Below are 14,147 nucleotides of genomic sequence, written 5' to 3' on the forward strand. Positions count from 1 at the left end.
AAGTACTGAGTAACTGTTGAGTAACGTCTGATTTATTTTTTTAACACAACCATTCAAACAGACAAAAGTACAAAATAATCATCTTCAGGCAAATTAAATCAATAAAATAATAAAATAAATTAAAATTAATAAAAAAATAGCTTGAATTAAAATAATCTTAAAGTAAATTCAAGTACTTTAATAAATAATAAAATAAATAAAATAACAGAATAAAAAAATAAATTAAGCACAAGTAGCAGAAAATTTCAAGCCTTTGTACTTTTCTTTTTTAACCAGGCAGAACTAGAACAAGCATGAACTCATAGAAACTCTGTGTGTGTTTGAGTCTGTGTAAATGTGACAAAACATGCAAAAACAAACATTTTTCCCAAAGAATCACTCAGTGATGTCATGAGATTGACGCGTACGCGGATAAAAGAAAAGTAACAGCTCAACGTAGCCTAATGTAGAGGAGTAAGAGGAACAGTTTCTCCTTCACAAATCTATTCAAGTAAAAGTAAAAAGTATAGTGATTCAAAACTACTCCTAAAATTACAAAATTTCCCAAAACTTACTCAAGTAAATGTAACGGAGTAAATGTAACTCGTTACTACCACCTCTGATCCCAGCACACACAAGCACCAGGTTTTAATCACGTACAGAACCTGAAACCGTCTATGTCTGTTTCGGGCCTCAATAAGGACTCTGATGATTACGAGCGCTGCTCTATTTCTGCTCAACCTTTCGGGAGTTTATAGACAAGAGGGTGAAACTTTCTGCAGAAAGATACCTTTATTCATTTTATACAGAAGTGTATTGCATTGACTTGAGAAAAAAAAATCTGCTCTGTTTTTCTGAATTAACGAGATAATTATCTCAGAATTCCGAGATACGACGGAGTATTAGGGCCAAACTAAGACAAAGAAAAATGGAAATTACGAGAAGTCATAATATTACGAGAATAAAGTCGTAAAATTACGAGAATAAAGTCATAATAGAATAAAGTCGTAACATTACGAGAATAAAGTCGTAACATTACGAGAATAAAGTCATAACATTACGAGAATAAAGTCGTAATAGAATAAAGTCGTAATATTATGAGAATAAAGTCGTAACATTACGAGAATAAAGTCGTAACATTACGAGAATAAAGTCGTAAGTCGTAAAGTTATATTTATATATTTATAATATATTTAATATTACGACTTTATTCTCGTAATATTGCGACTTTATTCTCAAAATATTACGACTTTATTCTCGTAATTTTACGACTTTATTCTCATATTATTATGACTTTATTCTCGTAATTTCCTTTTTTTTTTCTTAGTTTGGCCCTAATACTCCGTCGTACTTCACAAAGAAAGAAAAACAAAAAAAATCAAAGATAGATTGTCTGTTTCCATACACATGTATTATAAATTTGGACTATTTCATCCATACATTGCTATATTTTTCTCTTTAAATTTCTTTTTAAACTGAAATATGTTTATACAGCCATTTCCTTAGTTAGTTTGGCCCTAATACTCCTTCGTACCGAGAAAGGTTTTAATGAAAAAAAAAAAAATCTGCTCTGTTTTTCTGAATTAACCAGATACCTCACACTTTGCAAGAAGCTGTCATTCACTTGAGAGCTCGATTTCATGGAAGCAAACATGCTCCTGTCCAGTTTAATCCAGTTTTATTTTGCTTTTGGTTTGAAACATTGGGAGATACTCTTGTCTTTAAGTTATATAGATGGTATTGTTATTAGTTTGTCGACTTTCTAGATCAGGGGTTCTTAACCTTTCTGACCTTGGGGCCCAATTTTTTCAGTACAGAGTGGCCCGGGGCCCATTAAATATTAACACTTTATAGCAGGGGTATTCAACTAAAACTTTAAGAGGTCCATTTAGAGAAAATGTACTCAAGCAAAGGTCCAGAACATCATAATATATATATATATATATATATATATATATATATATATATATATATATATATATGTGTGTGTGTATATATTCAAGTAGCCTCATAGTTGTATCAACATCTGCATCTGACTGTTATATTAAAAAAGTACATATTTGCCAATTAACATGTTTAACTTGAATTAAACATATTTTTTTCTCTTAAAAATAAAGTAGATTTTATTTTATTTTTCAAATGCTATCTTATTTGATTTCTCTACCAGCAGTTTGAATTTCCCCTTTTCTTTGTTAATTGTCTCAACACATTTTTATACTAAATTAATATAAACACATCTTAACAATTTAACAGTTTTGCAGTTTTTCTTTCTTCCCCTCTTATAATCTTATGCCCTCACTTTCTGTCGTTCAGTGAGAGAACTGAGCTCTAACTTCTCCTGTCAGGTCTTTAAATCTGGGCTGGATGGTGTCAGGTTCGCATATGCATGTGGAGGTGCTCATTGTTGAGCCTGGAACGATATTTAGTTTTAATTATGTTCACTGTGGAGAAAGCTGCTTCACAGCTGTATCTGGACCCAAACATGGGCAGGATGTTTTAAGATGGTCAGTTTATTTTTCTGTGACTTCAGTTCAGACTTGAGTGGATATGTTTGATGAAAAACTTTGTGTTTTGTTTCAGTTTTGCACTTTGAACGCCACGGTCTCTGAACGTATGAGACACTGGTTTTGTCCCAGTGGGAAGACTGAACCAGGATGAATCTGTCCATTCCGGGTTGCATATTTAAAAATACAGCGAAGACAAAACTTAGTTTGATTTTACTTTAAGTTATTTACATTAATAAGTTGTCAGGACTCAGTGTGTCGGGTTCATCCGAGCCTGATCAGCTGCGACGGGCACAGCCCGCACCGCAGCTCTCTGGTCGCGCTGCAGCAGTTACTTTCCGATGCTTTTTCGAAAGCCCGAACAGTCCAGTCCAGCAGACGCGACAGCCCACGCATCTACATCTACCATCCTTCAGCAGTAACGACGGAGCCCACCGCCCGAGCGGCAGCCTCAGCCGACCTCCCCGGCCGCGGGCACGCGTCGGGATAAATGAGCACGCCGTGCTCGCTCCCTCTGGGCGCAGACCCAATTAATCGATCCCTAATCCTGGCGGATCTAAACCTACTCTGTGCAAAATGAAGGATTTTCTCTGTAAAGACACACCATTTCTCTTACTATTACACGTACAGCTAGCTGAGTGTCTTCTCCTCATTTGGTTGGGAGTTGCTATGCAGTCCCGCGGCCCTCGCGGCCCACACGTACAAAACTGAATTTTTTTTGGCGGCCCACTAGATGGCGCTCGCGGCCCAAGTGTGGGCCGCGGCCCTATGGTTAAGAATCACTGTTCTAGATGAACTCCAAGATATTTTTAAGAATTGACCTGCTCAATGCATCATGTGGGACAGCAGGACTGTGATCGCCCATCAAACTTGGATCTAAGACCATCTCTCGAGTTTTTAATTCACATCGGTGCACGGCGGAGCAGCTCGGTGCAAACGCAGCTCTTCTGCAGAGGGATTAGGTTTTAGTAGCACTTAGGAATATTAAAGCTTTTTAATTCATCTGTTCAGTGAAACATGTGATCTTTAGTGCACATATTTAAAGAACCGAGTTTGGGGGAATCAAGTATCACTCAGACTGAAAAACAAAACAAAATACAAGGTTTATTTTTGACATTTTGTGGAGAATCATTTGCCTCCCTGAGAGGTTTTTACATCTCAGGGAGGCAAATGATTCTCCACAAAATGTCAAAAATAAGCCTTTTATTTTGTCACCACAGACTGGGTTTCCTCCTCAGTGTTGTGTCTGCAGAGACACCACAAAGTCCTTATGAACTATAGAACAGGCTGATACATTTATAAAACAGATTTAGCACATGACTGGATGAACCGTTTAACTTTTATCAAATCAATGACACTTTCCACACTGTAAGAAAAAAAACGTTGTTTTTACAGAAAAAAACTGGCAGCTGTGGTTGCCAGAATAATATTGTAAAAGATACAGCGGATTGTAAAACACATTACAGAACAACCTGTAAATTTTACAATTTCAAACTGTAACCCTTTACAAAATAACATTTACATTTACGGTCCTTCATCGTTGCTATTTCAGTTTTTTACGGTAATTTCTACGGGCTTTTCTTACAGTGCACAGTGAACAGACTTATTAATTTTGGTCAAAGGTCTTGCTGTTGTTCATGCTGCCACTGTTTGGTTTAAGGTTTTTCTCCCACCAGAGTTTTTACCTGCCACTGTTTATGTTATGTTTATGTAATAATTGCTCTGGGGTCGCGTTCTGGTCTCTGGAAACATCCTAGAAACCACTTCTGTTGTAATAGACGCTATATAAATAAAATTGAATTGAATTGAGTTGAATGTTGGTCATGTGTCATGGTTTATTGGGACATTAAAAGGAGCTGAGCAGTGTATAATATCATAGACCCCCGTACTTTCATGCTGTGACAAGTCCAGCTGTCAGGAGTATTTACACTTACAGGACTGTCTGAGAAAATTAGAATATTGTGATAAAATTCTTTATTTTCTGTAATGCAATTAAAAAAACAAAAATGTCATACATTCTGGATTCATTACAAATCAACTGAAATATTGCAAGCCTTTTATTATTTTAATATTGCTGATTATGGCTTACAGTTTAATATTTCCCAGAATATTCAAATTTTTTGAGATAGGATATTTGAGTTTTCTTAAGCTGTAAGCCATGATCAGCAATATTAAAATAATAAAAGGCTTGCAATATTTCAGTTGATTTGTAATGAATCCAGAATGTATAACATTTTCGTTTTTTTTAATTGCATTACAGAAAATCACAATATTCTAATTTTCTGAGACAGTCCTGTATATCCCACCGTAAATGTATAACCTAGACCCTGGTGAGATGGATTATCTCTTTTATAGTTGCTCCAAGACTATACTTTTGTTTTTCTTGCAACAGTGTGAGGTGACGTGAGATGAATCCTAACCTAAACTCTCTCCCAGAGCGGGGCCGTCCTGTTTTCCAAGGTCTAATCTTTCCTTACTTAATACCTCTTTTCATACAATTTGCATCAATCAATGTAATATCTGAAGGTATAAATACTTACAAGTTTATTCAATTGGAAATGTTGTTTATATTAGTTTTTTCTTATGTAAAAATGTGTTTATGAAATATCCAGGACTGTCTCAGAAAATTAGAATATTGTGATTTTCTGTAATGCAATTACAAAAACAAAAATGTCATCCATTCTGGATTCATTACAAATCAACTGAAATATTGCAAGCCTTTTATTATTTTAATATTGCTGATCATGGCTTACAGCTTAAGAAAACTCAAATATCCTATCTCAAAAAATTAGAATATTCTGGGAATCTTAATCTTAAACTGTAAGCCATAATCAGCAATATTAAAATAATAAAAGGCTTGCAATATTTCAGTTGATTTGTAATGAGTCCAGAATGGATGACATTTTGCATTACAGAAAATAAAGAACTTTATCACAATATTCTAATTTTCTGAGACAGTCCTGTATATTGCGACGATAAGCAATCGCAAAATGATGAATACTGGTGAATATATATTCTGAAATTCTTGGTTTTATTCTGAAATTATTGGTTTATTCTGAAATTCTGAGTGTGTAAAATTGAATATTTTTTGTTGTTTGGTTCTGGCTGGTTTCAACAATTTAAGGGGATGAATTCCATCACATATCAGATCATTTTTGTTTAGATTTAGTTATTTTTTTAATTGTAAGGATTGTATTTTATAGTTTTATGTGTGCAATGTGGGACACCAGGAAGAATAGTCTTCACTGCGGTGAGGACTAATCGTTGTTTGGGATTGTTCTTATACTGTTTATCAATCACTTTTGTGGTAATTGAAATAAAGTAATTAATTAATTAATTAATTCATTCATTCCTGACTTTTCTCAGGGTCTGTTCATTGTTTCTATACTGCGGTGGACCCTGGTAGATCTTTAGATACGGATATAACCGCCCTCTCCAGGGTGTTGTTGACTTGCCTGGGTGTCCTGAAAGGGGGTCGGCGTCACCATGGAAACGACCCTGTGGTCGTCCATCACTGCTCTATGTTGCAAAGCTCCTGAGTGTTTTCCCTCTGTCTCATTAGTATGCACCAAAGTTGTTGATTTGTTCACTCCTGAGGTCCCTGCTATCTTTCTGGAGGATTTTTGTTGCTTTTGCAGCCAACGGCCTGCTTTCATTGTGCTGGGAACTTCTATTCACAGCGCTGGCCTTCAAAGGCCCCACTTAGCATCAGCTCCAGACTGTTAAGCTGCTTTATTCAGGTTTATTTATTCAGGAAATCATGAAAAATACCCAAAATATGTGCAAGAAATAAAAGGACAGATTTATGCATATTAACCCTTGTACTGTCTTTGGGTCAAAATGACCCAATTCTTCTATCCTTCTTTCCTCCTGCTCTCTCCTTCCTTCTTCCTTTCCTCTTTTCCTCCTTTTTTACCCTCCTTTACTCTTTTTCTTCCTACCTCCCTTCTAGGGATGGGCGGTATGGACTAAAAAATGTATCACGATAATTTCTGGCATTTATCCCGATAACGATAAAAAAAATACAAATACAAAAACGTCATCAACGGGAATTTATCTTTCTTTCTTTCTTTCTTTCTTTCTTTCTTTCTTTCTTTCTTTCTTTCTTTCTTTCTTTCTTTCTTTCTTTCTTTCTTTCTTTCTTTCTTTCAAGGCTCATTTCTTTCTTTCTTTCTTTCTTTCTTTCTTTCTTTCTTTCAAGGCTCATTTCTTTCTTTCTTTCTTTCTTTCTAGGCTCATTTCTTTCTTTCTTTCTTTCTTTCTTTCTTTCTTTCTTTCTTTCTTTCTTTCTTTCTTTCTTTCTTTCTTTCTTTCTTTCTTTCTTTCTTTCTTTCTTTCTTTCTTTCTTTTTAGGCTCATTTCTTTCTTTCTTTCTTTCTTTCTTTCTTTCTTTTTAGGCTCATTTCTTTCTTTCTTTCTTTCTTTTTAGGCTCATTTCTTTCTTTCTTTCTTTCTTTTTAGGCTCATTTCTTTCTTTCTTTCTTTCTTTCTTTCTTTCTTTCTAGGCTAATTTCTTTCTTTCTTTCTTTCTTTCTTTCTTTCTTTCTTTCTTTCTTTTTAGGCTCATTTCCTTCCTTTCTTCCTTCCTTCCTTCCTTCCTTCCTTCCTTCCTTCCTTCCTTCCTTCCTTCCTTCCTTCCTTCCTTCCTTCCTTCCTTCCTTCCTTCCTTCCTTCCTTCCTTCCTTCCTTCCTTCCTTCCTTCCTTCCTTCCTTCCTTCACGTTGTGCGTTGATTTAACACAGAACCATAAATCAGCTTTACACAAAAACATCATCAACAGGAATTTATTATTTTTACCGTGAGATACAAATTCTTACCGTGGGGAATTTTTTTGACGGTATATCGTGAACGGTAAAATATCACCCATTCCTACTCCCTTCCATCATTCATTCCTTTATTACATTCTTTGCTTTTCCTTCCTTCTTTCCTTATTTTCTCCATTCCTTCCTTCTTCCCTCCCCTCTTTCTTTCCTTTTCTCCATTTCTTCCTCCCTCCCTTCTCCCTTCCTTCCATCTTTTCTCCCTTCCATCTTCTCTCCCTTCCTTACTCCCTTTCCTCCTTCCTTCCTCCTTTCCTTCCTTCCATCTTTTCTCTCTTCCTTCATTCCTTCTTTTCTCCTTTCTTCCTTACTTCCTTCTTTCCTTCCTTCCATCTTTTCTCTCTTCCTTCCTTCCTTCTTTTCTCCCTCACCCTCCCTTGACCCAAAGACAGCACAAGGGTTAAAGAGGTTTTATTGAGAGAATATCCTCCAATTAAAGCTTAATCTGAACTTTAAGGAGAAAATATAACTAAACCTTGAATATTTTATGACCACAGAGCGAACAGCGACGTATAAACGACAGATAAAGGGATTAATCTTGTTCTTCCTAGAAAAGCTGCATGTTGGCATTCAAATAGATCCTACTTCTTAACCTGCTGACATGCACCAACATAGACGTCGCTACAGACCAGTCACATGACCAGCAGCATCCTCACCCGGCAGGAGGCCGGTGGTCCCTGCAGAGATCATTTACAGAAAGATTTGATGGGTTTATATGAACCTGAACACTTTAAACCAGGGGTGTCAAATGTGCGGCCCGCGAGAAGTTTCCAACGCAAAAAAACGAAATGTTAATATACTAAAAAGGAAGGCATAAATAATTGCCATGAATCACAGCATATCCGATAATATATTTCTTCTACAAATCCATCGTTATTCCACAAAGAGAGCAGTTTTTGAGATTTTTTTAGTTTTCTAGAATGCATTTGCTGATTTTATTTCTTTGTAGACGGTCGTTTATTTTTATTAACTGACTACTATTATATATTTTCGCAGGAAAAATATCACTGCTAAAAAAGATGATAGAAGATATTTATTCTGAGAATTTCAGTTTTGAATACGAGGATAGTGACAAAGTAAAACAGTTAAAAGAGAAGTGCTGACTTTTTTCGGCACACTGCCGTAAATATCCGCGCCAATTTTTGAAAATAAATACACTTAATTGTACTGGAAAAATCTAAATCACAAAGAAACACTCTCGGATGTAATAAGAAAGATTTTGCTTTTAATTAAATTTCCTATAAAAAAGCGAAATATAAAATGTTTCTATTTATCTTTGTAAAATGATATTAAAAGTATCTTACATAATTTGAGAAAAAATGAGAAATTTCAAGAAAAGATCCTGAAGAAATATATTTTACATAATTAGAGCAAAAACAAAGTGCATATTTCTTTTAAAATTAACTAAACTGATATTGGATTAGATAACAATAGTAAAAAAAGAATAAAAAAAAAAGAAATTGCACCGTTTTTGTTATTTTGAGCGTGCGGCCCGTGAGAAAGAAATTGGTCAAATCCGGCCCGGCGAGCAAAATGAGTTTGACACCCCTGCTTTAAACCTAGTGGTATCTGAAGGCTCAGTGGAAGCAACACACAAACCCATGATGCTCAGAAGGATCTTGCTCATCGCCTGCTACCAGCTCTGCAGAATATCCTTATATTTGTGGCAAGAAGGGGAACAAGCCTGGAAATCTGGCTTTGCAGGTACATCTTTCTAGATGTGGGTCTGATCCATGAGGCTAAGAACCGGCACCATAATCGCTGGTTTCTCTGTCATGAACTCAGGGATCTGCTGTCACGGACTATCTCAGAAAACATCTGAATATTCCCATCTAACCACTTCTTACATCAAAAATTAAACTGGGAAAACAGTCCATGTGCATGTTGCTTAGAGATGACAGTAACAGTAGGGTTAGGGTGTCTTAGCTGGCCTTAATATAAAATATTAAATAAATATCCACATGCAACCAATAAACTGCTCCTTTGTGAAAGATAATAACTTCTGATTGATAACTTTATTATTTTAGCTAAGTATTACAAACATGGATGCAGATGCACTAAAGTTAAGCTTTAGATCCAGAACTTTAAATATAACATTGAGATAAAACAATGAGATAATAAAACAGGATAAACTAAAAAATATAAGACAGAGTAGTAAGATCCAATAAAAATACAGGACTGTCTCAGAAAAATTAGAATATTGTGATTTTCTGTAATGCAATTACAAAAACAAAAATGTCATACATTCTGGATTCATTACAAATCAACTGAAATATTGCAAGCCTTTTATTATTTTAATATTGCTGATCATGGCTTACAGCTTAAGAAAACTCAAATATCCTATCTCAAAAAATTTGAATATTCTGGGAATCTTAATCTTAAACTGTAAACCATGATCAGCAATATTAAAATAATAAAAGGCTTGCAATATTTCAGTTGATTTGTAATGAATCCAGAATGTATGACATTTTTGTTTTTTTTAATTGCATTACAGAAAATAAAGGATTTTATCTCATTTCTAATTTTCTGAGACAGTCCTGTATATGAGAGGATGCAAAGCCCCCGATCTTTATGGTGTGTTTGATTATTATAAGCGGAAATGAGACTCCGGGCCTCGTGCTGCACGACAGATCTCTGACGCAGAGATGTGTCCAGTGAAGCTTGCAGGATGTCCTTTAAATCTGGACCTCATCAGCTTCAGTTACCACACGTCTCATGCGGGTTAAAGAGATGTGCCCAGTGAAGCTTGCAGGATGTCCTTTAAACCACATCAGGGCACGCAGCTACACTTCCCTAAGTTAAATACCTGCCATCGACGAGACCTCCAACCAACACCTGCTCAAGCAAAATGAGTAATGTTTACACCTTAATATTTCCACTTTTGTACAGTAAAGTTGTTTGAAATTGAGCATATTCGTATTGATTGTAGTCCTGAAGAGAGTATGTGTGTGTATGTATGTGAGGTATTAGGTGACATTATGGAAGAAATCATTTGTAGAGTCTCTGCAACACAGAACCTAAAGCAAAAAATGCGAGTGACCTTTGTAATAGTTTACACCTTACTATTTCCACTTTTGTAGAGTAAAAGAGTTTGAAATTGGGTGTGGTTGTAGTGATTGTAATTCTAAAAAGAGATATCTGAGTTATTAGGTGAAATTAATACATTTTTACAGTCTCTGCAACACAGAACCTGAAGTAAAAAAAAAAAGAAAAAAGTGTTTCATTATTTTCTTTTATAGTAAAAGTGTGTAAATATTACGGTGGAATTATATGAAATGTATATGAAAATAAATAAATATCTGCATTACCTCAAACTCAGTAGCTCATATCTTTTTCTTTTTTTAAATTTAATTGTCTGTTTATTTTGATTCATTTTGAAAACCGGAAGCTGTTTTTGAGCCGCATTCATTCATTTGCAGTAAAAACACTGAAATATGAGCACACATGAAATGTAGTAGTATTAGTATTAATATAAGTATTAATGACGGCTTGACCGCAGTCAGAAATGAGGGATAGGAATTTACTCAATTATATTCAATGTTATTTATATAATCTTCTAGTATATCTAGTATATTGAACCAATAAGCTACCTCATACTGTGCAATAATCCTCATCCATTAGGTACAATGTTCTTCACTCATTTATGTGCAATATTCTTCCATCCATTCAAGTGCAATATTCTCTCATTCATTCATTTTCATAGTGTATATATTTATGTTTCCTGTTTCTTATTTTGTTGTTTTCACAGTCTTTATTTACATAGTCTTTGCATGTGTGCACTTTATGGAGCTCATTGTACCATTATAATGATAAGGCTTTCTATTCTATTCTATTATGTTTAGTAGGAAACCAGTTCAACGCGTCAATACCGGAAACGAGGAATGGAGCAGGAAATGAAACAAAGTAATAACATAAATCTGTTTAAAAAGAAATACAAAAAATTATTTATAAACAGGTATATGGAAGAGGAAATGGGTTGACGGGGAGTGTGAGAAACAAATAAGGTGGGGAAAAATGGTATATTATACTTGCTTAAGATATGTTTAGATATTTGTGTAGTATATATTATCTGTTGAGAAGGATAGTTGAAACTATGTAATGTATGTTATATATTTATTGGGTATCATGTAGCACATATATATTTATAGGGATATTTATGTAGTTTATATAGTGTATATTTATATAGATGTATATAATAGTTGTATTTTCTAGATATTGATATAACATTTATGTAATATTTATATTGTTTATATACTTGGATAATTATGTAATAATAGGCATGTTTACAGAGTATTTATATAGATTATATTTATATGGATATTGTGTAGATATAATACTGTAATAGCAATAATGTAAATTAATAGTGTTATAAAGGGGTAGGAACTAGGAAAAAGTGTATACTTCTTCCTACTCCTTTTTTTCGAACATATGTTTATATGAAGATGTAAATGTTTATCTTTTTATTATTATTTTTACTTTCATTTTATATACATGTTCGAAATAAAAATTCATTCATTCATTCATGTATTGGCCTTCAGAATAAAAGCGCAATTGCAGGATGTCCTTTAAATCACTTCAGGGGACATGACTACAGTTCCTCAGGTGAAATACCTGCCATTGCCGAGACCTCCAACCAACAACTGCTTAGAAATGAGGGAAAGGGAATCTAATATTTAATGTTTAGTAGGAAACAAGTTCAAAGCCGGTGTTGTGCCCAAAAGTGATTGGGTGCCAGAATCGGATTTCTTCTGATTATGAAGCTAAAGAATGAGATCAAATCATATTTAGGTAGAAACAACCTTTCATTAATTGTATTTGGCCTTCAATCAATTTTTGGCAGGTGAAAATGCCTATTTTGTGTTGTAATGGTCCTTTAAAAGAGTTAAAAGCAATCCTGTGAGCTCTAGTATTTATTTTATGAAGCTCAAGAATGAGATCAAATCATATTTAGGTAAAAACAACCTTTCATTAACTGTATTTGGCCTTCAATCAATTTTTGGCAGGTGAAAATGCCTATTTTCTGCTGTAATGGTCCTTTAAAAGAGTTAAAAGCAACCCTGTGAGCTCTAGTGTTTGTATCAGGGGCGAAAATCCCCTTTCATAGTTGGGGGGGGACAATAAACAGTAATATTTTAGAGAATAAATCCAGTGGGGGACAAGGAATAAAAGTTTTAGCCTTCCTTTAATACAGCATTTTGACATTTTCAACTCTATCTTGCAAACAGGCAGAAGACCTTTCTTAGAGTAATACAAAACAATGGTATTAGGTGGAAGGTGGCAATAATACAGCACATCTGACATAATACACTGCAAAAACCCAAAATCTTAACAAGAATATTTGTCTTATTTCTAGTTAAAATGTCTCATTTTTAGTTAAAAAAAATCTCATTACACTTAAAACAAGACTCATCACTGGAAAAAAACAACAATTTTCACCTGTTTTAAGTAGATTTTCACTTAAAATAAGTAGAAAAATCTGCCAGTAGAACAAGAATGTTTTGCTTATAAGATAAATCTTGTCGCACTGGCAGATTTTTCTACTAATTTCAAGTGAAAATTTACTTGAAACAGGTGAAAATTGTCAAATAAGTTATTTTTCTGGTGATGACTCTTGTTTTAAGGGTAATGAGATTTTACTGTTTATTATTATTTTCGATTTCGGTTTTGGCCACAAATTTTCATTTTGGTGCATCACTACTAAATACTACTGCATTGTTCCAAAATTATTAATTCTGTCTCAAATTATTGTAGGGGGGGACAGCTTTACTAATGGGGGGGACTTGTCCCCCCTGTCCCCCCCGGGATTTTCGCCCCTGGTTTGTATTATGAAACTTAAGAATGATATCAAATCATATTTAGGTAGAAACAACTTTTCATTAACTGTATTTGGCCTTTAATCAATTTTTGGCAGGTAAAAAGACCCATTTTCAGGGGAGAAAATCAGATTCTGGCAGGCAATCACTTTTTGGCACGACACCGGAAACGAAATATCTATTCGCCTTCAAAATAAAAGCGCAAGTTATAGTTAATGTGGAAAAAGAATAACATTTAGTGATGAATGATATAATTCAAGCATTTTAAATGACTTTTATCTTATTATAATGCTTAAGGGGGGAAAAATATACGAAACCGAAACGTTGTTTCCATCCAGCATCCTTCCAGTCAGCTCCCCTCCTCTACCTGAGCCGATATTTGCTCACCTGGCTGTTTCTGCTGCCGTCGGCCCCCATCGGTGGATCAGCGGGTTCCTGCGGTCCCGCATCCGCTCCAAACCCGCTCCAAACCGCCCCGTCCAGCGAGCAAAGTGATGCTCTTCAGCAGAACCTGCAGCCCAGCGGACCAGGCGATGCACAATGAGACACGTGACGAGATAAAAACAAGTTAAGCCTGAATAAATTATGGTTCCGCGTTAAATCGACGCAGAACTACGGCATAGGGTTACGGCGTAGGGTACGCGGCGACGCATGGCGTACGGCGCGCGTCGCCGCGTACCCTTCGCCGTGGGTCTGCGTCGGTGTAACGCGGAACCATAAATCAGCCGTTTAATCCCGAGTATGGCCGACCAATGAGAACTCGAGTTCAGCTCCCCCTGCTGGACGGTGACGTTACTGCAGTACTCTTTACCCCGTTTAATGGTATAGATATATATAAAGCCATATATATATAAATATGTATATAAATATATATATAAATATATATAATGGTACTCAAGACTCATTAGGAGGACTACATTTTCTGCTCAGATGTAGCCAGTACTCGAGTTGTAAAAATAATCAGGGGGGATGGTGGATTTTATCATATGGGGACAGATAATTTGTGCTGATTACAAATAATATATTACAAA

At 35.2% G+C, this 14,147-nt stretch overlaps 1 protein-coding gene across 1 annotated transcript in view; it reads right to left on the reverse strand.

The window, feature by feature from the left end:
* Positions 1-13,629, reverse strand: part of LOC133459312 (ribosomal protein S6 kinase-related protein-like) — a 31,161-nt gene extending 17,532 nt beyond the window's left edge. Inside the window, exon 1 of the mRNA XM_061739195.1 lies at positions 13,504-13,629. Within this exon, the coding sequence (XP_061595179.1) occupies positions 13,504-13,533 (30 nt within the window). The 5' untranslated portion in view covers positions 13,534-13,629. The remainder of the gene's footprint in view (positions 1-13,503) is intronic.
* Between the last annotated feature and the right edge of the window lie 518 nt (positions 13,630-14,147).

The sequence above is a fragment of the Cololabis saira genome, chromosome 14 (assembly GCF_033807715.1).
Source record: "Cololabis saira isolate AMF1-May2022 chromosome 14, fColSai1.1, whole genome shotgun sequence".
NCBI classification, from domain to species: Eukaryota; Metazoa; Chordata; class Actinopteri; order Beloniformes; family Belonidae; genus Cololabis; species Cololabis saira.